The sequence below is a fragment of the Paroedura picta genome, chromosome 5 (assembly GCF_049243985.1).
Source record: "Paroedura picta isolate Pp20150507F chromosome 5, Ppicta_v3.0, whole genome shotgun sequence".
NCBI classification, from domain to species: domain Eukaryota; kingdom Metazoa; phylum Chordata; class Lepidosauria; order Squamata; family Gekkonidae; genus Paroedura; species Paroedura picta.
In genome coordinates, this window is record NC_135373.1 from 50,753,705 (window position 1) to 50,778,566 (window position 24,862).

Below are 24,862 nucleotides of genomic sequence, written 5' to 3' on the forward strand. Positions count from 1 at the left end.
ATGGATCTTCACACCATTGTTCAGTTTTGGTTTAATTTCTGTGCAAGAACACTTGCATAATTTTATGGTTGGGGGTCACCAACCATAAAATTAAAGGGTATTAAGGGGTTGCGGCATTAGGATGGTTGAGAACCTCTGTCCTAGAAGCTAAAATGACTAAACTGAGGCAATAATACTTTGGTGACATTATGACAAGGCAAGAGTCATGCAGAAAGTTGAAGGCTGCAGGAAAAGAGGAAAACCCAATATGAAATTGATTGGTTCAGTAAAGAAGCCACAATACTCAATTTGCAAGCCCTTAATTCATAGGATCAACATTAGTTGGAAATTACTTTATGGCACTTAATATATGAAAGCATGGATGCAGGTTTCCATGATAAAGCCCTAAGCACTACATTCCTTCTATGCTATAAAGAGCAAATTGAACCTAAAATCCAAAACTGCATCTCAGTAATTCCCCTACTAGTCAAGTAAGTGAAGATTTTTAGATATAGAAACTCCCTTGCAACTAAAAGGTATCTTAGAGAGCTTTTCTGTGTACTGCACCTAAACACACTTCCAGTTAAAATATTTCTGAAATGTTCCCGTTTTCCTGAAAACAGTTTAGAGCCATATTTAGAACAAGAAAATTTGACCAACATCAAAGGCAGAAGACAGCCAACATTTTAATCTAGGTGGTTGTAAAGCATATCAAAGGAATCAAAGGTTTTGGGTGAAGGGTTCCCTAGAGGTGAATAGATTTCCACTATTCTGTTCCAGTGATGCCTATCCACTCCAAAAGATTTGATCCAAAAACCTTACATCAAAGTTTGTAAATGCCAACAGATCAGAACCCTGGGGCTATAGAAGGAAGTCTGCTCTTTGTTTATCAGTGTCAGCAGAGACTGCAGCTATGGGGAGATTTTATGTGAAGCATTCAGAATGGTTCTCAGAGGACGAGAAAAAGCAATGTGAGCACTTATTTGTCCAACTAAAAAAAACTCTGATCTCCAAGTGGCAAGGACCAATTTCTCCGGAAGAAACTACTGCTTTGGAAGGTGGACTGTATGACATTATGCCCCACTGAAGTCCCTTCCCTCCCCAAACCCTGCCCTCCTCAGATCCTATCAATTCCAAAATCTCCAGGTATTTCTCAACCTGAAGCTGCCAACCCTAATTTTAACCCATTACTTTCCTGCCATTTTCTGGCTGGAAGAAAAGGCACATCTCAGCTGCTTCCACTTTTCCTGGGTTAAAACTTGTAAGTAGCTCCAACATGTTTCTTTTGGTAGGAAAACAGGAGAGGAAGAAAGAGTTACAGTTATTCTCTCCCCCCCCCTGCCAGTTCTGTCAAGCAGCATTTACAAAAGGGAAAATAAAAGTCTTCCAAAATGAGCACAGAAAAAACTTTAACATGAAGTTTGACCATTAGAGAAACCATTTTGAAATGTTTGGCTTGCCTCTGAGTCCACCGTGAAGGACTCATATAAGTGATTTAGGTACTGACAGAGCCAGCATGTCATGGTGGGTAGTATATTAGACTTGGGCATGGCTTATGGTTGCCAGCCCCCTGCTCAAAGTGGGGAATCTCCTGCCCCAGGCCCAGCCCCCCCCCCTCAATCAGATGGCCAGCAACAGTCCAGGCTACAACACCAGCCAAGTGGTGATGTCATTTCTGGCATATATTGGAAGTAAGCCTAACATGGCAACACTCTGGTATTTGGGCAAAATTTTATAGTAGAGCTATAAAAAAATTTTATCATAGATTTTTATCATAGATCTTTTTTTCCCAATTAAAGCGCATCACAATGTGATAACATCAGTTCTGCTGCACACCAGAAACGATACCACCACATCACCAGTGATGTAGCCTATATCTCCCTCCTGTTCCTGGTAAGCCCCCCACACCTCCTGCTAGGATCTGGCAACTCTAGCCCCACCTAACCTACTTCACAGGGTTGTTTTTCTTATGAAGATTAGACAGGAGGAGAGAACAATACAAGTTGCTGCAGATACCTAGTGTAAGGTGACTAGATTTTCACAAAGGTAAAGCTGGACACCATTGACAGGGGCAGAGGACTCCCCTCCTCCCTTCCTAATGCGTGGGGGGCGCTCAGCCTCCCCTCCCCCTCCCTCCGCAGGGGCAAGGCCAGCCACTTCCACCTCCTCCGACGGCTGGGCACAGCTCCCCCTCCTGGGATGGATGCCCTTGGCACGTTTCCTCAGGAGTAAGCACCCCAGAGCCCTCCCCCATCCTGGGCTGGCCTCCCTTGCCATGTGTGCACCTGCTGCCTGCACCTCGCCCCCCGCCCATGGCAAACATCAGGATTTTTGGAATATGCGGGACCAATCCTGAATTTTCTGGGTGGTCCTGTGAAACCCGGGACGTCTGGTAACCTAACCTAGTGGGGAGAAAAGCAAATACATTAAAACCATTTTCCAGAGTGAAGACAGGGCCTCAGCCCTGAATGTAGTCATCAGAAATGAACTGGGATGGGGCTCAATGCAACCACAACCAGAAGAAGAAGAGGAGAAGGAGTTGGTTCTTATATGCCGCTTTTCTCTACCTGAAGAAGTCTCAGCGTGGCTTACAACTGCCTTCCCTTTCCTCTTCCCACAACAGACACCCTGTGAAGTAGATGAGGCTGAGAGAGCCCTGATATCACTGCTTGGTCAGAACAGCTTTATCAGTGCTGTGGCCAGCCCAAGGTTACCCAGCTGGTTGTACATGGGGGAGCGTGGAATCAAACCCAGCTCGCCAGATTAGAAGTCCACACTCCTAACCACTGCACCAAGCTGGGTCTCACTATACCGAGCTGTCAGAGGGAACAGGGATTCTGTTTCATTCGTAGAACTTGATCTAGTCAGACTTCACAATCAACCTTAATTTTTTTCTTGTGAATCATGAGAGGTACACTCATCACTTTGAGTCATTCACATTATGTTTTCTCTTCATGCTTAAACGTGTTAAACAAACTGATTTTTGTCTGCAAACACTATTGCTTTTAATAACCATTTACTGAAACGTAAGTCAGAGGCCTGAAAATATTCATAGCCAGTACTGTATCTTTCTAGTCAGCCCACCTTCAACCAAAACAAAGTGTTATTGAAAAAATTTGTTTCAATCTCAGATGCTTATAAAACATCCAAAAGCCACTGATCACCTCAAACAAGAGTGAGGAGACAATTTCTGTTCTTAAGAGAAAACCTTATCTGTTACCAGTACTTTACCAAAATACAAAAAACAACAATTCAGAATTGCTTGAACTGTTTACCTTTATAGGAGAGTTTAAGTCTTGGGACATTTTGTTTTGATGATCTAGTGACTGGCAAGAGGAGGATTCCAAAGAAGAATATAGCAGAGATACACAGCATTTGGAAAAATCCGGCTCTGGTCTCTCCAGGCATTTTCCTTGCATGTACGCCGAAGAAAAACTTCTCCTTTCTTCAAATAATTCAGTAGGAATCTGCAAAGAATTTTTTAAAAAATTTTTAACTGAGCTTGTGAAGATAAACCAGGGGTATGCATCTTGGAGGAAGGGATTTTACAAGACAGCTGAAGAGAAGATGGAATTTAGCTCAATTTTGTAAGGAGGAAAATACAGTCAGGAGAATACTGCACAAGCCGTTTTGGAAAGAATTTTATGAACATTCAATGCACAGCAGGAGTGAATGCAAAAAATAGTGCTTTGTTCTTCAGCAACCCTGTCTGATTTGCTATGGACACCTTCTGTTATTTCTGTCTCCTACTGCAGAGGAGTTCTCAGTTTCTTACTAAAAGCCTTAAAATAGTGATCATTTTTATTTTTAAGGCAACACTTATGGATGTTTCTGTATTCTTAGGGACACCAACGTATTAGACATCCTCTCATGCCTCGTGAGTCCAGCTCATGCCCTGCTTGCCAGTCATGAAGCAGGGAGTCCACTGCCCAGTATGCTGTTCAGATGTTTCTAAACACATCTGTACGTGTCTGATGGCATGGCTGTGCTGCTTTCTCTCAGGATGTCATTGCTTTTTCACAGAGCCCATTCCTCACCACCGCCTCTCTTTTTAAAAGGCAAAAAGTTTGAAGATTTTAATTTGAGACTTATGACAACTGTCCTTGTCCATGACCCCAGAAGGTAGTGGAGTCTACTTTGTTGAAAGTTTTTAGGAGGAGAATGAGAACCTGTCAGGAGTTCATGATTTTTAAATCCCCACGAAGGTGAGGTGCTAGACTGGATGGCACTTTGTGGTCTCTTCTAGGTTTGGGTGATTCTGATTATAGAATTGTACCACACTAAGGTTCTTCTCCTCCCCAGGCTCCATCTCCACATCTCCATGTGTTTCCCAGTCTGATTCTGGCAATCCTATACCCACATTCCCCTGCCAGTTGTCAGGAAGGACCTGGCAACCTTACAAGGGGGTGTTTGCACCTCCACCTCAGGTAAGGTTGCCAGCCTTCAGATGAGATCTTCCAGGATTACAACTGATCTTCAGATGAGAGAGAAGTTCACCCAGAGAAAACTGCTGTCATTGAGGGGGACCCCTACACTCTCTAAAGCCAACCCTCCCAAGGATCCACCCATCAACTCTCCAGGTATTCCCCAAGCAAGAGTTTGCAACCCTATTCTCAGGTGAGAAGTCTGAACTGTTTCTGCTTCTGGAGCACATCCACCTAGGAGGGAGTTTCTGCCTCTTAACCTGAAGTGTAAAAGAAGAATGGCTCATATACACTTCCTATCTCCTCCTTGTTTGAGAGGTCACATGATTCTGCAGTACATGGTTATGCTCCCACAAATGTGTCTGTTTTAATCCATATAGCACCATATATACTCAAATGGAATATGACCCTGAATGTAAGATGACCCCTTTAAAATATTACACACAAAAATTATTATTAAACATAACTGTTTTGTATAAGAATATAAGATAACCCCTTGTTTTTCAGATGACAAACCTGGAGGGAAATGACCTAGTGTGGCATTTGAGTAAATACTGTTTTCACATAAAACACTGGTCAAGTAGAACAGAAAATATCTTTGATGGGATATATGTGTGGGGATAACTTAGCCCCACTCCACGTAGTAAGAGCAGCACAGTTTTTGACTGACCAAGCTACACACAGCCAAATGAGAGGGAAGAAACTTGCCTGGCACAGGAGAACCAAAAAGGCTGGTGGCTGCTTTCCAGGAACTGCAAAAACCAATGGTCTGTGAAGCATAACAGAGACTTGATCTAATAAATTGCTGCCCGCATTAATTGGCAGAGGCCCCTATGCAGTTTTTGTTCAATCTGTGGCAAAGAGGAGGAAAATTACACTGCCTCTTGTCTATCACTCAGTTAAAAACACCCAGCTCATAACATTGTAATATGTGACTAACCTTCCTTTTATAGGCACATCTGTGTTTCTTTCGAAACTTGTCCAAACTCCTCACAGTAATGTTTTCTCTGTGTTTTGATGATATGAAAAAATGGGGTAATTTGTTCCCTCTGAGGTAAGCAAAGCAGAAATCACACAGCTCAAGATATCCCCCAGTTTCAAATACTTCCTTCAGCAGAAGGCCAATTTATCTGGATTGTGTGAACATCGTTCACCAGTTTAAAACGATGAAGACTGTAAATCAGTTCTTCAATGTGCCTTGAAATGTCATGCCATGGATTTTCAAGGGAACAGTTTCACTTGGAACTAGCATCCCAGTCTACCCCTTCCAGTTCCAGAATGAAACAGAATAACTGTACCTTGAAGAGGCATAGTAAAATTCCTGAAACACATACGCAGGATTTATGGGCTGGTATATAAATTTTGTATTTAGTTTCATATTTTTTTAAGTATTGGGAAATGTTTAATGTAGCAATAATGTGTATGTCTGCTTACAAGTTAGTCTCTTTTGAATAAATAGGATTTACTTCTGAGTAAGTTAGGATTAGACTGAAGTCCTATTCATATTCTATTAATAGTAAGTCTGCTGGAAATCAGAGAAACCCCATGGAAATCAGTATGTGGACGGTGTGGACAGAACAGAACAGCAGCCCAAAATCTGATCTCAACTAATTATGACTTTCCAACAAAGCTTAAATGTGTGTGTGTGTGGGGGGGGGGTTTAAGAGTTAATGATCAAGGTTTTAAGACTTGGGAGAAAGAGCTTCCTGTGTTGGGAACTTCTGCTTGCAGATGAAGAAGCATGTACTGATGGATCCATAAAAACAGGACCCATCGGGCTCCAGAGGGCCTTGATCTATCTTTCCTCTCTCCCAGACTTGTTGAGATTTTAAAAGAGAACCTGAGCAAATGTTCTCTGTCATCCTTCCCTATTTTTAAAAATAAGTAATAGGAGATGAAAAGCAGCTGATAGGTAACACAACACTTCATATGTTTAATTTTCGCTTAAACTTCATGGTCCCCTCCTCCATGAATTTATCTCTCTCTCTGAAAGATATCCGTGCTAGTGGTCATATCTACATCCTGTGCCAACAAATTACATACATAAATTCCTCTTTAAGTGAAGTATTTTATCAGTCCTCACCTCTTTCTTCTTTGGGTACCAACATTTATTGGACAGGGAGAAAAGGTGTTCTCTGTTCTCTTTTTCCACCCCAGACATGATTTTTAAAAACTCTATCATGATCCCCTTTAGTCATCGTCTTTATAAATTGAAAAGCCCAGACTTTTCCTCTTAGCCTTTCCTCAAAGGAAAGCAGCTCCATCCCCTTATTCATCCTGATGATTGCTCTGTTCTGCTCTCCTTCCAGCTCTGCAATATCTTTCTTTAGATAGGACAACTAAGACAGTACACAGTATTCAAAAGGACAATCACACTATTCAGGGTTATTACAGTGTTTGCCATTTTATTTTCAGTTCCTTTCCTGATAATTTCCAGCAAGGAATATGCAGCACACTGAAGCAACATTTTCATCAAGCTGCAATTACAATCCCAAAATCTCTTTCACTCTCAGTTACTGCCCATTCAGACCTCATCATCATACATGTAAAGAGATTATATGCACACTGAAATGGAATCATTGTGTTTTCTTATTCCTGTTACTGCAAATCTCATAAATTCTGCTTACTTTTGCCTACAAGAACTAGCATTTCTAAGCCTGAAGAATTGACAAAATGTTCATGTCAATGTGAATCAATAATAAATATGAGCCCATGTCAATAGTGTCATTTACTAATGTCTTTGAGGAATGCATACCATAATATTCTGGGACATAATCTTGCAAGGGGGCAGTTTATTTAGTGGAGGTTTTAAACATGCAAAAATGCAGCAACCTTTCAGGATGTATTAGCAAGCTCATAGTCAGAAAAAAAGTATTGGGGGGGGGTTTGACAAATTAATACAGTGGCTATTATTAATTTATTATTCATTTAACAATTTTCTACTTGAGATTCAAAATTAATTACATGGCATAAAATAATGTTAATCAAATTGCATGAGAGATCTAATAAGCTATGCAATCAGATTAGAATTAAAAAACTAGAAAAGGGCAAAAAAAGTATCAGACATGCTATGTCAAACAAATGCAGAAAGCGAAATTTCAAAAAAAGAGAAAGAAAACAAAACTGTGCTGTAAACCAGGGTTTTGTGAAGCCCTGGAGTTTCTTGACAGCCCTGGAAGGGGTTCCCAAACTTGCAGAGGGGGTTAATTAGTAATATATTTCTTAAATTTGTTAAGCATTTATCAATTGATATGACCATATATTAAGGTGACCAGATTGTCCCACTTTTGGAGGGACACCTGGGGGTACCTGGCAAATTGTACTCATGTTGAATATATATATATATATTACAATACTATTTTTGCATTCTATGAAACTTTTTGTTGCTCCATATAGACCAAATTTTTAATCAAGAACCCCTCCCCGGTCCCACTTTACCAATGTTAAAATCTGGTCACCTTACCATATATGATCATGTTAACCTCCCCCCCCCCTCAAAATGGCCAATGATGAGCCTGGAAGGGGTGGGAAGAGGGTGGGTCCCAGGTGGGTGTGTATATGGATGCTTCTCATCCATATTCTGCACAATTGTGCCACTTCTGGGGTTTCTCAAAGCCTGAAGAACATGTCAGGGGGGTCTCAATAGTAAAAAAGTTGAGAAAGGTTGCTATAAACAGTTCTGTGTTTGTTACAACACCATTTTTATCCCTTCATTCTTTAATATAATTCTGTTGGCTTTACTCCAACATGATGTTACACCATCGCTAGGCTTTTTAAAATCAGGACTCTTCATTCCTTGTAACAAATAATGTTCTAGCCAATTGCAGAGAATTCACCTTTGGAAGATTTATGACACAATTCACACCTTTTTACATCAGTTCCTTCCTTTACTACATAGACTATTTACATTTGAAAGCAGGGCAAGTTACAGGCTTTTGTGGATCCTGAGGAAATAGTCTTACCAGGCCCCTTTTCCCCTATGGTAGAGCTCATTACTTTTCTAGTCGCATTCCAACTGGCTCCTCCCCTTCGGTTCTACATTTTCTTTTTTTAACAACTCCTTTCTCCATTTCAATTTGCTTACTCTGGTAAAGAGAAATAAAAAATTTTGCTTGCTTCATTACCTTTTATAACTTATATAAAATAAAATATAAAACAATATAACTTAGGGTTACCAGGTCCCCCCTAGCCACTGGTAGGGGATGTAGCATTGGTATAACAAATTTATTTCTTTCCCCATAATAATACTCCTTTAAACATGAATTTCATATGTTGTTGGCAAACTAAAACTAACTGACAGCCAACTCCTCTGACTGTCCAGACAGTGGAACATGTACCAATATGAAGGCTGGGAAATTTACTTAGGTAGTTACATTTCTAGGTGCACATGATCAAAATACTTTCTGCCTTGTCTGTCAGCAGCAAAATATAAGTCACAGTATCAAAATCTCTTAAACCATCAACTTAATTGTAATTTTATTGAGTCGCTGAAAAATAGCCACTACAATGTATGCTGTAAGTTGACACTGGACACCTGTGATCTTTAACAGGTCAGTTTTAGATAGTTCTCTCACAGCCTGACCTGGGTAGCCCAGGGAAGACCAATCTCATCATATCTTGGAAGCTAAGCCGGGTCAGACCAGGCTAGCACTTGGAAGAAATCCCTAAGGAAAGGGTCGTCAACCCCCGGTTCGCAGCCCGGTACCAAGCCGCGAAGGCCTTGGTACCAGGCCGCGAAGGCCGTGCCTGATTCTCCCCCCCCCCCCACAGCGAGAAGCTCGCCAGGTCGCGAGTGAAGTGGCCACTTCGCTCGCAGCCCAGCTAGTTTCTCGCTGCGAGGGGGGGAGAGGCAAGCGCGGCCGCCGGCGGATGCAAACGCACATGCGCAGAGCTGCTGTGCATGCACGTTTGCGCCTCTGCTGGCATAAACGTGCATGCGCGGCAACTCAGTCCATGCACGTTTTCACCCCTGCTGCTGCAAACACACATGCGCAGCAACTCTGCCCATGTGCGTTTGCATGCAGCTGCCGCGTGTGCGTGGCGCCCGGGCCGCCAGCTCTCCCCCACCCCTGGAGGTGGTCCTCAACCGCAAAAAGGTTGGGGACCGCTGCTCTAAGGAATACCAGGACCATGATATGGGGTCAGGAAAAGGCAGAACACCTCCAAATGTCTCTATCCTAGCTGCCTGACAATCTTAGGCTGTTCTGGCTACATAACACACATGCTATGCCATACGATAAATAAATAATAGTCCTCCCTTACAAAGCAGCCAGGTCTAAATTAACAGCCCATAAATCAGCTACAGGGCAGCAAACAGTCTCCTCCCTTTCTTAATTAAGTTCTTAATTAAATTCAGCTTTCTGAAGCTCCTTTTAGCTGATGCAATTGAAATAGAAATTGTCAGCAACAGCTTCATGTGCGAAGCTAGGGAGGTGGGAGGGAGATGCCCTCCCTCATTGGCAGATTTCACATCAACCCCTAGTGCTGATTGGAGAGACATAACAAATGATTGATGAGACACCGCCCTTTTTGCACCACTGTGGCTATGGTTAGAGTGGTTTCTCAGTGGAATGAGGTTACTCAGGAGGTGGTGGGTTCTCCATCTTTGGAAATTTTTAAACAGAAGCTGGATAGCCATCTGATGGAGAGGCTGATTCTGTGAAGATTTTAGGGGGTGGCAGGCTACAGTGGATGATTGATAGGGTTGTGAGTGTCCTGCATAGTGCAGGGGGATGAACTCGGTGACCCAGGAGATCCCTTCCAACTCTGTTATTCTATGATTCTACGTGATGTTAAGAACAGTATTTTAATGTTTATGTAAAGCCCATTAAACAAACTCATATATCGTGTAGGAATCCAGTGCCATCAAGATATTGAAGGCATCCAAAGCCCCCATCATTATTTACTTATTTATTGACTTCCAATTGTCCTGGCTGGTTTTGCTAGCCATATGTAGAGTCTCACATCCCAAATGACATCCTTTCCCCTAAAGATTGCAGATATTATGCTGAGCGTTATCATTTGAACTACGTTTGTATTGTGTATTGATTTATATTGGTGAAGGATCGTAATATGTGACTATCATGCTGAGCGGGGTTTGGAGTTCTTCTGGAATTACCACGTCTCCAGAACACAGACATAAGTCCAACTTGAGAAAATGGCCATTTCATAGGCAGGACACTATGACATTATACTCTGCTAATGTTCCTTCCTTCCCAAGGGCCAACCCCAAATTTCCAGGCCAAAAGTGGGCCCCCCAGTGTCAAGAAACTGGTCTATTTAAGCAGACTATTGCTTAATTTTAAAACAATGAGGCCTATTATTTATTTTGTTACATTTCTATACCACCCTCCCTTGTGGGTCAGGGCAAAAGCTTGTAGTTCACAGTTTGTTATGATGCTAGTATATTACAGACAACACAGTTTTAGACTTATAACATTTAACAATATTGGGGATATATCAATAGTTTTGAACGTAATGTTTTGAACACAATAACATTCTACAGCCAATGGTAGCAATGGTTAATCATTGGCTACCCAGCTGTGAGTACTGCCTTCATTTAATGGGTGGCCAAGTCAGGAATCACCCTATGATTGTATCTGTTGGGCACTGGAGGTAGTTGGTAGTTGGGAGAGGGCTTCTGGGTTGGTGTTTTTCCATTGACCTCAACCAAGAGCTTGGTGGAAGAGATCCATTTTGCAGGCCCTGCAAAACTTTTTCAGTTCTGACAGGGTCCTGATCTCTTCTGGGAGCTTGTTCCACCTAGTGGGAGTGAGGATGGAGAAAGCCCTGGCTCTGGTTTTGGCCAAACTTCTAAAGCTGGAAGTTTCCTTTTCTGAAATAACAAACTGCTTGTAGCTTCAAAGATTCAGATAAGGGAGATGGGAGGTAACCCAGCTGCTGGGTTCCTCATTAGGCTTCAAGGTCACGAGAATCTAGAAGGCTGCATTCCATCCCATTAGGGCCTCATAGGCATATTTGGTTGGTTAAACTCAACACAGATGCAAGGTATTTGGGTTAACTGGCAAATCCCTCTGATTGGTCAGATCATCTACTTAGCAACAGACCTGATGGGCAAGTTACATCACTTGCTTTACATTTTGATTGGTTAATTAGAATCAGACTAGCATAGGGTTTGGGGCATAAAATAAAGCTGGAATCCTCTTGCAATGCTTTTGGGTTTGGATTGTAGGATTTTTTAAAAGGAAAACCCTGGCCTAAAAGCCGTTTTGCTGGCTATGGATGACCCTCAGGGTAAGCAAGGGGAGGATCCTGAAAGTGCTGACAGAATTTTAAACACCACCACAGTGACAGGTGGGGCAGAGAAAACAAATTCCATTCCACAGGCCTTTAATCTCTAAGTGTGTCTGCAATTACTGAAGTAGGAGTGGATTTCCTGAGGTTAAGATGGTGCCCAGCCAAACAGCAATTTGGCCAAGCACCAGGAATATATTTGTGGGCCGTGTTGGGTCCAACAGAACAATAGCAAACTGCAGCCTTCGGTGACTACAGGTCAGAGACTGGTGTGATATATGCCCTGTTGGAGACATGATGGGGGGGGGGGGTAACCTTCCCTTTCTATTTGTCATTTGTCAAGAATATCCAGCTGCTGGAATGCAGGTGTGCATTTATCCCCTTCCAATGATCCCAGCATCACAATGGTGGAACATTTTGAATTCCCCCTCTTGTACTTCACCAGATATGTTAGTTACTCATCGCCTGCATCAAGAACATCCACAAGTGTGTGCAGGATTACTTTTTCTTCCCCCACTTTTGTTTCTTCCAAATCTTCAACAGAGTACAATGCTAATAAATGAGGCTTTCTCTCAGAAAAGTATGTTAGGATTGCACTCTTAATTTCAGCCATCCCATTATCCCAAACATTTTATGCATTCAGTAAGACTTGTTTAGTTGCTAAGCATGCAGGTTGGGGTACTTAAAATCATTTGTGTCAATGGCTAGAATTCCATCTATGCTGATAAATAAAATGCAGAGCCCCTCTCTAATCAGAACAAAATACTTCCTTTGAAAAGCATCTTCTTTTCTGTCTCATGTCCAGCCCTGCTCAGAGCTGACGCTGCACACAGGGATCCCCAGCTAGGGGTCCATGGACTCCCAGGGGGCTGCAGGAGCTCTAGAGAAGGGTTGTTTCTCTTCCTGATAAACTAAGTTACAACCTAGGGAACCTCCTCCTAAGTGAGAGTTCTTACCTGAATTCTGTGTCTGGGAGGGAACTGGAGCCTGCATGCCTACTCCCACTTTAAACTGCTACCTGTCCCGTCCCCCCCCCCAATTCCTCAAGCCTGCCTGTTAACACAGCAGGTGATGCCACTTCCAAGGGGCATGGCAGTTAGGAGTGGCCAGCTGACATCACTTCCGGGGCTCCTCAAAAACAATTTCAGGGAATCTTTCATGGTCCAAAGGTTGAAAAAAGCTGCCTGCACAGAAAACTGTCCACAGCCTTGCCCATGTTTCATAATAACTATTCTCACCTCTGCCACACACCTTGGACACTCAAACAGTTATCCTTTCAGTAAGGAAGATTCAAGTAATGTTCTATAATGAGATTTCTTTGGGGGGAAATTACAGTGTTTAAGGCTTTTCATTATTTTGGAGGCCTGGGACAATAATTTTTGAACAAGGAAATTAAAGGAATTTTATTAAATCATGTTTACCAAACTGTCCACAGCCTTGGACATGAAAGTGTGGAAGTGGCACGGGTGGCCTGGAGGCAGCATGGGAGGCACAGAGACCAGTTGTAATCCCTTTGTCAATTGGAGACCGGTTGTAATCCCTGGAGATCTCCAGCACCATCTGGAGACTGGCAATGCTACGTTATGACCAGCTTTGCATCTGTGCACCAACATTCAACATGCCAGCAGTCTGACTACTGTGGGCTCCAGTCATTCTACCCCAGCAATTCTAGGATCTCGTTTTTCAAATTAGGCTGGTTTTCAGCCTGTGAGGTTGCAGCATTCTTTCCTCTCTACCTGCTCTCCAGCCAGGAACATTTTTTGTGGTAAAAGGTTTTGAGAATTTTTTCCTGCAACTAAAAACTGCCTTGGTCCATTTCATTTTCAACTTGACTGGGAGAATACACTAATAATACAGTCCAATGTAGAATTATAGTCTTTCTGCACTTATAGACTTCAATGGACTTTCTAACTTGTTTTGAGATCTTGGTGCATTTGAAAAGTTTGAATGAGACTGCAGTTTGTTGCCGGACCAGGAACTCAAAACACATCCCAAGCTTTCTTAGTCATAGACATTCTCCGGGAAATATGAGTTAGGGGATCCCCTGGCTGTGGAAAACTCATCCTCATTGAGAAACAACCCAGCTTGTAAACTGATTCCTCCCTCCCCCACTCCAATTTGGCCAAAATTAATTTCTCTCTTGGGCAGACAGGTGCTTAGCAAGTAGGGAAGAGGATAGCATTGCAAGACCACACATGTGTTTATGATCCAATTGCAACCATTTTGGAATGTTTGAGAAAACATTTTTCAGGTGTTCAGGAGAGGGCTGCCGATTGAGGATAGGAAATTCCTGGAGACTGGAGGCAGTATCTGAGGAGGGTGGAGTTTGGAATGAGGAGAGAGCCCAGTACAGACTAGTGCCACAGAGCTGGTGATCATTTGTAATCCCAAGAGAATTCCATGTCCTGCTGGGTGGTTGGTCACTCTTGTTCAGAGGTACTGATTGCTTGTAAACAAACTGTATTCAGAACAAAATTGGCCAAGCCTCCTCACCTCTTTCTTCTATGCTGGGCACAAGAGACTTAAGAAAAACTGGCCCCACAGCCTAAAGCCTTTCATAGCAGAGGTGGAATCTTAATCGGAAGTGCCTAACAGAAACATCCAGAGAAATGTCCTGATACCTTCTTAATCACTGTCTTCTAGGCACAAACCTGGTTCAAGACATTTCCCAAATCTCCTAGCCACACTCTAACCACTGGCTACCAATCGAATACCAGATCAGGTTGAAGGTACTGATACACACCTTCAAGGCCATATACAGTTAGAGTCCTTTGTGCCTCAAGGTCTGCCTGCTTGCATATACTCTCCAAAGAGCAACATGCTCTATCTATTCCAACAAACTTCTTATCAGTGGCCCCAATCTGGTGGAATGAGCTCTCTAATGAAATTAAAGCCCTATCAGAACCCAAACAGTTACATAGGGTCTGCAAAATGGAGCTCTTCAGCCAGGTTTTCAGATGAAGCCAGTGACAGGGGCCTCTCTGCAACCTTGTCCCCTTGCCAGACAACTTGACATCCAGTATGTCCCTAACTGTTGCTATCATCCCCTTTCAACTGTTTAAGATTACCCATATGTTATACTGTTATGACTGCAGAAGCACACCCCTCCAGGAGAAGCCGGTCAGTGGGAGGGGGTTTCTCAAATACAGATCTGGGAGTAAAGGGAAGTTACTCCAGTAGCTCTCTAACAAGTCATCCAATGAAGGGATAAACACACATCATCCACCAAGGAGAAGCTGGTAAGTGTGTGTGGGTGGGGGGAGGGTTAAAATGGAAAGCAGAGAGAAAAGGTTATAGGAAAATCTCTGGAGCCTAATTTGAACAAACACCACCACCGTTATGGTTCCAGGAGGGAAGGGGTCTGAAGGCTTTTGCTCCAAAACAAAAAGCAGCCCAGTTTGTGGAAGGGGGTATAAAATGGCAGAAAACTAAACTGAAGCCCCCTCCCCAAAATCCCTCATCTTACTGCAACTCAAAGGGGGGGGGGTTGAAATGATATGAAAAGCAGATAGCTGGAAAATCCCGATTCACAAACATGTTAGCTACATGACAGACTAATGCAATCCCAATTTTTCTACCTTTTGAAGCAAACAAAAACTAAATTGCAGTGCAGATGAACCCATGGCAAAGTACTGGTCTCTGCCTCCCCCAATGAATAAATCAGCTAAGCAATCCCTTACCACACCCAGAAGCAAATCTCTTTTGTGGCTACACCCTCTCTGTCCAAAACCACAATGCCAACAAAGGGGATGCAGTCTCATCCTACACTTGTGACAAATGGAAACCATGCTTGTCAAGCTCTTATTGCCTAGCATTTTCTCACCAGGGTTTCTTAGTGGGTTTTAGTTTTCCAAGCCGCACCCAAAAGCTCAGAGATTTCTTCCAAAAGCACACACATGCTAAACATCACCTCCTGAGCCCTGATCCGGCATGAGTTTTAACTCATTACACAATTCATACCTATCCCTATTTATTTGTCTTCCCAAATCTCCTGACAGCCTCAAATATTGGTTCTACGGAAAGACTGCCTTTATTCTGAGGAAACTAGAATTATGTGCAAGGACACCTCCCTACTTATGTATCTAAAACACAACAGGAATTTAGATAGTGTTGCATTTCTTTGTCTTTATCTATCTCTCTATTTATTTCTATCCCTCTCTTTCTATCTCTTTCATTCTCTCTCTTTCTCTGTCATTCTCTGTGTCTTTCTCTCCCTCGCTTTCTCTTTATATTTGTCTGTTCTTCTTTCTATATCTCTTACTTTCTTTCCATCTATCTATATTTCTTTCTATGACTCTCTTTTCTCTTTTTTATCTCTCTTTCTGTTTTTCTCTTTATCTCTTTCTTTCTTAGTCAATCTTTCTTTCTACCTCTCTCCCTTTCCTATATGTAACACCCTCTCCTCATGCTAGTGTTCGTATTAACATCTACAATGGGCTTTCATTCTAGTCATTTCGCATAAATTGATCAAGATGAAGTATTTTAATGATTATCTGGCACTAAAGGCAAAGATATTAATCAGATAACTCATTCTTGATAGTTTGCTGCCATAGTCAGGTACACCTTCCTGTAGTAATGGTTAAATTATGTACCTTTCTCACTTGATCAGAAAACTTTAATACAGCCAATTGTACCTTCAATGAGGCATAAGGCCATAGAGCCCACCTGAAACTATAACCAGCTTCTGTAAGCCACTACCCAACATATTAAATCTTACCACACCCATAGAGATTAGAAACCTTTTTAAAATGAAGCAAATGATTTTATTGTTTAACTAGTAGTAAAGCCCGTTGCATTCTGTAATGTAACAGGCATTAGTTCATGGTTTAGTGTGGGTTTAGTGCCTCACTTGGAACCTGGCAACCCTAAGAGAAGGTCTCTCTGTGCACAACAGTCTTGACCTTAGTCAGGTTTTGTACACCTAGGTAGTGTGGAATTCCAGAACATGAGCGTACACCAATCTGGCAACCTTACCTCCTCTCTGCAATGTTTTCTTGACCTGAAATAGGTCAGGGGGTGCTATGTGGCTGGTTAGATGGCTGCAGAGGCCCCACTTCCATACCTCAAGGAATATTTCCAACCCAGGTGGGACCTGGAGAGCTCCTGAAATTACAGCTCATCTTCAGATTATAAAGATCAGCTTCCCAGGTGAAAATGGCTGCTTTGGAGGGTGGACAGGTTTGTTGGTCAAAAGAAACATTTAATGCTTCCCAGGCAGGTTGTTGTGGAGAGCTCAGAGGCCTACTGCACAGGGTTGTTGTGCAGATGAAGCAGGAGGCAAAAGAAGCTCTGCAACATCATCCAGTTTCATCTGCACAACAAGCTCATGCACTAGGCCTCAAATGTTCAGAGCATTGTGGAGAAGAGACATGAATGGCTTGGCTGCATCTGCCCTCGAGCAGTGAGGCTGGCCACAGAAGTATTTCAAGCAAGAAGGACCTTTTCTGTAGCCTCCCTGACAGCCAATGGTTAGGCAGAAGGGGAAAGCTTTCCCCCCTTTAAAAGGAAAGCACAACCATGCCCACAGACTCCCCTGTGTGGCTCTTGGAAACACCTCTCTCCCTTCAGTCAGGTGCTGTTAGAGGCTTCCTTCACAGCAGGCTTGAAGAAAGGAGGGGGTGTGGAATTCTGAGCAAGAGCAGCAATTGGCCCTGGGGGAGAGGAGAATCCACCAATAGTAGACTTTTGAATTTTCAGCATGTTGTCAGAAGCATGAATCACTTTTTATGTATAAGATAAAAACAAATATTTTTAGGAAACTGAGGATTTTTTTTCTGTAACAGAAGCCCCCCCCAAAAAAAGCACTACTTTCTCTCTCTTTCTTCTATTGTTCCTAGAAATCATAAGGCTTACTCGTGTTTACTGAGAATATCCGAGTTTACCACAGTCAAATCTTTTTCTCATAATGAGGGGAATGATCACAATAGACACATGGAGGGACTCTGTTTTGGACATTTCTGGAATGTTCAGCTAATTAAAAAAAAAGAGGGGGAGAGAGAGAGACTTGTGGCTGCTGGCTTGAAATGCTGGCAACAACATTCATTATGCATTATTCATGGAAGGCAGCCCAATACACCTTTGAGAAGATTCAGACCACCTGCTTTAAATCAACTGGAAATATTTCTTTGACTGAACAAAAACAGGTGTTGGTAAGGGCAGGATGTGCAACAATATGGAAAAGGCTAGGTAGAGAGCGCTCCCTGGGAGGAAATGGGAATGGGCCATGCCACCTTGAGGACTTTGAGTCAGGCAGGACCTGGATGAGAAAGTCCACAGAGTGAGAAAGCTCAGTGAATTTCGTCAAATGAAGTTGTAAGTTTGGCCTGAAGCAGAAACAACTGTGAAATTGGGGGAAAGTGTTGAAAAGGAAGATCATAACTTTAAAAAAAACTGCAGCCTTGAAAAACCTCCAACCCCCAAGTTTTAGCAAATTTAGCTGCTGCAAACAAAGAATTTAAAAAGCTGTTTTTTTAATAACCTTCTTTTCACAAAAGTGTCCCAAAGCAACTTACAAATACCGTTCCCTTCTACTCTCCACAACAGACACCCTGTGAAGTTGGTGGGACTGAGAGAACTGCTCTGCAAGAACAGCTTCAAGAGAACTGTAACTAGCTCAGGGTCAACGAGCTGACTGCATGTACAGGAGTGGGGAATCAAGCCCAGTTCTCCAGATTATAATATGCTGCTCTTAACCAGTACACCATATCGGCTCTCAGTACATCCTCCATCTTGCCAACCACATCCCAAACCACTTCACAGCCGATTTCCCACTTTTTTTGGGGGGGGGGGAGGGTAGGAAGGCTGCTGATGGAGATGGGAGAGCTTGTTGTGTTCACGATTTTACTGATCCAATTTAACAAATCTTGAGTCAACTTACACTGAACAGTTTTACTGTATCCAAATCTTCATGCAAGAGCACCATTAATCAGATGAAGGAAATGAAGGGTCCTTTTTTGTTGTTTTGTTTTTAACCTTCATGTAAATCCTCACAATGGGAGGGAAACCATCATAGTGGTATTCAAAGAAATGATTCACTACAATGCTAATCATTTAGCATGTTGTTTTCCTTCTTTTGGGTTTATGTGTTGAGTCAATGTTGCACTGAACAATGCAGAAAAATTACTCAAGAAGGCTCAGAAAACAGAATGTTATTTTTTTTGCCAAACTGTTGGAACATATTTTCCATAATACACTGGATAAAGTCAGGCCTAAGGACAGTTTGAGATAGTTTCTTGGACAAGTAAATAGACAAGAATTGGAGGGGGGGGGTCTACTGTATCCCTATAATCCCGGTCAACAACAGCAAAAAAGAGCCATCTTGGTATAGTGGTTAAGAGTAGCAGTCTCAGAACTTCAGCTGGAAGAGTGCTGCTGTGAAATTTTCTGTCTCTGTGGAATCAGCCTGGGTTTAAGTCCCCAGTCCTCTGTATGCAGTCATCTGGATGACCCTGAGCCAGTCACAGTCCTCTCAGAGCTCTCTCAGCCTCACCTACCTCATGGGGTGCCTACTGTGGGGAGGGGAAGGATAGGCAATTATAAGCCTCTTTGAGATTCTTTCGGTTAGTATAAATTGGGGTACAAAAAACCCCGTCAGCTGGAATTGACTGGAATCTGAATGCATCAATGTTGCACTAAGTCATATGACTTGTGTTCATTTGCATGCATTCCTAAACGCCAAAAGAGTTTGCCTGCCAAGAATATAAAAATACCTACTCTGACCCTACTTTTGGAAACAATCCCAGCTATATAAAAAGATGAGTAGCTGTAAAACTCACTGTAACCATTTGGAGAGATATGGAAAACACTTTGCTATTGTTAAGCATCGTTTCTGGAAAGCTTCCAAAACTAACCTGATAAAATCCTAGTGGTCACATCACCACAGAGGTATTTACTCTCATTTCAATTAGCCACCTCTGAAATACTTCCAATATCTCTGCATGGGCAGGTCATTTTTCAGCTCCAGTTTCCAGCTTCAAAAATACTTGACTCTTCTTCAAACAGAAAACAGATTCTCAGTGCTGAACTATCATGTGAGAAACGAGCTTCAGTGTACCATCTGCTTTTTTAGAGAGGTCCTGTACTTTAGTACAAATAACTGAAGAAGAGAGTCATCATTAGCACCATATAACTTACAAATGGCACATGTTCTCACCTTTATCAGGAATCCAGAATATATATATATTGCCGGGGAGGGGATTTGGACACAAGTAATTCCTGAAGAAGAACCAAACTCTTGTGAAATAGCTGGCTACTATGTATGCATTCCTAAATAAAAATACCTGACGTTGCTTCAAAAAGAATGTCGACAGAATGGAACACGTGCAGAGGAGAGTAATGATGATGATCAAAGGCCTGCAGATCAAGGACTACAAAAAAAGGCTAAGGGACTTGGAAATGCTAAGTCTGGAGAAGAGGAGGTTGAAGGGATATGATTGCTTTCTTTACATATTTGAAAGACTGTTACTTAGCAGAGGTCAGAGAGTTGTTCCTGTTGACTGCAGAGGATAGGACTCACAATAATGGGTTTAAATTATAGAATCATAGAGTTGGAAGGGGCCATACAGGCCATCTAATCCAACTCCCTGCTCAACACAGGATCAGCCCAAAGCATCCTAAAGCATCCAAGAAAAGTGTGTATCCAACCTTTACTTGAAGACTGACAGTGAAGACTATGGGCAGAAAGGTACCGGTTGTATATTAGGGGGGGAAAATTACAAGAATAGTTCAGCAGTGGAATTGCCTGTCTAGGGAGGTGAGCAATGGCTGGACAAGCACTTTTCAGGGAAGCCCCATCCAACTGAAGGATCTGGAGTGAGCATACAAGAGGAATAAACAGTGAGCTTTGTATAGAAGTAAAGCAGGAGGTAGTGTTATGTGTTGTGTAGATGTAAACAGTTGATAATACCAAGGGTGTGGGTTGTGCTTAGCTTCTCGGATTGGGCTATTTTAAAGTAAAGGTAAAGGTATCCCCTGTGCAAGCACCGGGTCATGTCTGACCCTTGGGGTGACGCCCTCTAGCGTTTTCATGGCAGACTCAGTACAGGGTGGTTTGCCAGTGCCTTCCCCAGTCATTACCGTTTACCCCCGAACTCCCAGCCTCATGGGCAGAGCTTCAGACTGCATGTCTGCTGCCTTACCACTCTGTGCCACAAGAGGCTATTTCAGTCTGGTCCAAAAATTGTGCTTGGCTGCTTCATTCTGGTGTTGGGATCTACTTTGAATCAGGTGAGGCTTGTGTTGTCTGGCTTGTGTTTTCCTTCTTTTCCCTCTTTTCGTGGGTCAGCTGATTAAGGTGAGTCACCTGATTTGAGTTGATTGTCAGAAGTGAGATAACAAGTGTCCCCATATTTGACAGGTGCATGGGTAATATTTAGTCAGAATATAGCCTTCTGAAGGTTTTCCTTGCTCTCTGGGACTGATTACTCATCTGGGTCTAGGATTGCTCTTTCACATAGCATAATCTTGCTGAGAAGCAAAGGATTTACCCACAGGATACTGGGACTTTGAAGGACCTGCATGCAGACAGTCCTGTTGGTAAAGTTGCCAAGGCTGGTGAAAGAAAGGTCATTGTCTGTTAAGCAGCATTTCTGTAGGAAACCTGGAGGATCTTGGCTGTCTGTTTATTCTTCTTAGTCTGCATAGGAATCTCTTCTGTTTTCTCAGGGAACAAGTTAGAGCCTTCAAAAGGCAGGTTCTTTACCTTGATCCTTGTTTCCAAAGGTAAGGCTGCCTTAGCCAAACATGCCATCAAAGAACGTTCAAGCTCTAGAAAAGGAATCAGCTGCCTGACAATTGGCATTGATCTGTTGTTTAGGCAACCTGACAGCTTCGGTTTGGAGTAGTCAATGAGGTGTCGTTTGTCATCTGGCAGCAGTTCCAAGTAAGGTAGGATGCTTTCCTAGAGGGAAAGCTGATATCCTGCCATAATAATTTGGTAGTTGGCAGTCCTGAGTTCCAAGGGAGAAAAAGAATAATGTTTACATCTGATGATATCAAGTTTCCTGCCCTCCCTATCAGTTCGCATAGCATGATATGAGTGATGCCCTAGACCAGCGGTAGTCAACCTGTGGTCCTCCAGATGTTCATGAACTACAAATGCTGGCAGGGGCTCATGGATGACCACAGGTTGACTACCCCTTTCCTAGACTACATTTCCTTGATAGAAGCAGGGAGAGGCAAAATGGATCAGCCTGAATTGGTTGAGTTCAGGGTTCATAGCTTCCATCAGATACAATTTCCAAGAGACCTCTCTTCCCTATTCCCAGTTATAGATACCGAGGAGGACAAAGAAAGAGCATTCAGATCCGACATTAGTTTAGATACACTTTGAGACCTTTGTCGAGATGAATATGTAGGAGATCCTACTCCTGCATCTCAGAGGACCTTTGTCCATATGGTGAGCAGAGACTGAGAATGGCCCATTTTTTCCAGTTCATGTCTATCCTTAATGCTAATGTATAAGGACATATACTCTCAAACCATTTTGCAGCTGAGATCACTCCAGAAAGCAAACTTGTAGGCAATTCAAGTAATAGGACACCTTAAAGGTCCCTCCTCCCCAGAATTCCCACCCTGGAACCAAAAAGGAAGCAGAACCAATTGAGCGATAAAGCGATAAAGACTGGCAGCTACAATTAATAAGACTCTTTTTGATGGTTTTAAATGTTATTGTTTTAATGCTTGTTGATATCTCTGAATCATTGTAAAGCACCCCAAGATGGCCATGCCAAAAGGAGCAGTCATAAAAATCAAATCAATCAAATAAATAAAGTTTGCAAAGTAATAATTAGTAGCACATGATGCACCTGGACATTCATCTTCTTGGAGACAAAACAACATTCACCGGACAATGTGTGAAAGCTTTCCAAGAACAGTGAAATTCTTGATGATTTGACAAGGGATGTTTTCCTATATCAAAACAAGAGTATGAAGAACCTGAAAAACATGGACTGCTGTCTATCCTATATTCCACTAACTGCTGCTATCTTCTCCACTGTCCTGTTCTTCCTTTTGCTACAAGAGCCAATACTTGCAAAAACAACACAGTCAGGAGGCCAAGAATGTGAGAAAAGTCCTTTCTATGTGTATAAGCAACTACAAAGAAGATCAGAATAAAACACTATGGGAATGTCAAACCAGCATCTGACACCCAGAAGCCCATGTTTGGAGCAGTGCTTGGGAAACATCTGTCCAGTAGAGATAAAAATGATGACAACTTCCAAAATATACTTCAGTACACAGAGATAGAGCATCACTGCACTGTCCAGTAAGTAAAATGGAAAGCTGTGCAACTCAATCACATATTTTTGGCAGACTGGACCAATTAGACTCAGTTTCCTCTGAAGAGAAAGAGGAAGCCCTCTACAAGACCACATTAACATTATTTTTCAAAAGATTCCAGTCCTACAGCTGCTCCCCACATGGACCTCCCCATAAGAGAAGACCTAATAAATTTACTCTCTCAATATCCCTTATTTAATCTAAAAAGGATATGTCCATAAATGATTAGATTCAGTACTCCAGACCAGCATTAAATACTTAGAGTGGGGCCGTGTCACAGTAGTAGAGAAAGTACTTGACATGCAGAACATCTCAGCTTCTCCAGTTAAAAGGATTCAGTAGCAGGTGATGTCAGAGGGTGATGTCCCTCTGTAATTCAGAGGGATCCCCAGGTCCAGTCTGGAGGATAACATCCCTGCTAGGGTGAGCAGGACCCTGGAACTTCCCAGTAATTCTCAGGTGTCCACAATATAAAAGTTTATCTCATCCAGTGTACCTTAGAAAAATATTTGGGAAGCATACTTATATACCACATATATTATGTTATATAGGACTGTCACAGTAGTATGACCACCTCCCATTCCAGTACATGGAGAGCACTTAGGGACAGGGACTCCAGAGATCAGCACTAGATCTCGAATACAACTCCTAAACTGATCCATAATTCCAAAGAATCAGTGGGGGTCCCTATCCCAACTTCTTGTCAACTGGGCTATTCCTCTACCCTCTTATCTTCCTGTTTTTAATCTTCCTATTAGTCTTACTCTGGACAAAAATTTATTGCCATGATGAATATTAAGAGCTTTTATTTTCACAATGGCTTCTAAATTGTAAGCCTGTGTTGGTTTCTCCTTCCCTCCTTCCCGTAAACCTGTTCTTTGACCTGTTGATTGCTAAGCAACCTTATCTCAATCAAGGATCTGTTTAATTCCTCTCCCCCATGAAAAAAGTGTAGAAGGTATATTTTCTTTTTCCTTCTAGAAGGAATGCAAGATACACTCCAAAAGGGGGACAAAAGTGAACTTTTTTGGAATTCTAAACCCTATTTATTTTATCCTGTTTTATATTGTTTTATTTATCTTGTTCGGTATGCCAATTTTTTTAGTGAGGCTTATTCACTCTCATTAGCCCACATCAGAGTGATCATTCTAATAAAACTGCTTGTTCTGTCAGCCTAGACCATTTCTGCATTAAGAGGCGTACTTTATTTTAACCTCGGTTTGGATTTCCTTTGGATGCTATGGGTCGACTCCACATTTGAGCTTTTCTCTCCTTATTTCCCAGGCTATTTGGTCATTGGCACGCGTGCCCCACTTGACAGAGCCTCGGGACCAAGGGTCCCTGGGCTGCCCACCGCTCAACAGGTTTCTCCACGGGGAAAGATGTTACGACAGCCACCTTCACTGGGATGGTGTCTCGGCTGGCTGGCACACTGCAGAGGCCCGTTCGGCAGTTGGCTGGTTGCATCTCCTTTGCCGAAGTCACCACGGGTGTCGGGAGCATGGCTGCCAGTTGGTGAGTACAGACAGACATTGTGGTAAGGGAGGGGGCTTTGGTCTGGCGTTGGTTCAGTATGTCCAGGTTCCTACCCAAGAGATCAGGCAGGCTTGGATCATTGTTTTGAAAAATCGTGCCTGCTTGCATGTTTCTTTTTGTTGTGCCCCTTAATCCCACCATTCTGCACCCTTGATCGTCTTCCCCCTTTCCCCCAAAGTGTCTTAAATGTATTTTTTTTAAACCGTTATAACATTAAAAGACTGAAAGGCTGCTTTAAAAAAAATCTTAGAAACAGCATTGTAACGTAATCACCTCTTTTTTATAAAAACGCAGATTTTTTTGGAATGGAGGCAGGAAGGGGAGGAAGGGAGTGGAGAGGGAGAACAGTGACAAGGAAAGGGGGTGACTCAAAATAGTGGGTGTGCAGG

General features: G+C 42.5%; 1 protein-coding gene across 6 annotated transcripts in view; it reads right to left on the bottom strand.

The window, feature by feature from the left end:
* The window catches only part of SEMA3D (semaphorin 3D), a 165,565-nt gene that overhangs the window by 121,597 nt on the left and 19,106 nt on the right, over nucleotides 1–24,862 (bottom strand). For 3 of the 6 annotated variants that reach the window (XR_013231065.1, XM_077337862.1, XM_077337863.1), the window contains exon 2: nucleotides 3,255–3,446. Coding sequence is in view for 5 of the 6 variants with exons in the window: in XM_077337862.1 (XP_077193977.1) it covers nucleotides 3,255–3,387 (133 nt within the window). In the remaining variant the exon portion in view is untranslated. Of the gene's footprint in view, nucleotides 1–3,254; nucleotides 3,447–8,365; nucleotides 8,489–12,613; nucleotides 12,719–24,862 lie in introns of those variants that run through there. The other 3 variants (XM_077337865.1, XM_077337866.1, XM_077337867.1) reach the window with 3 other exon arrangements.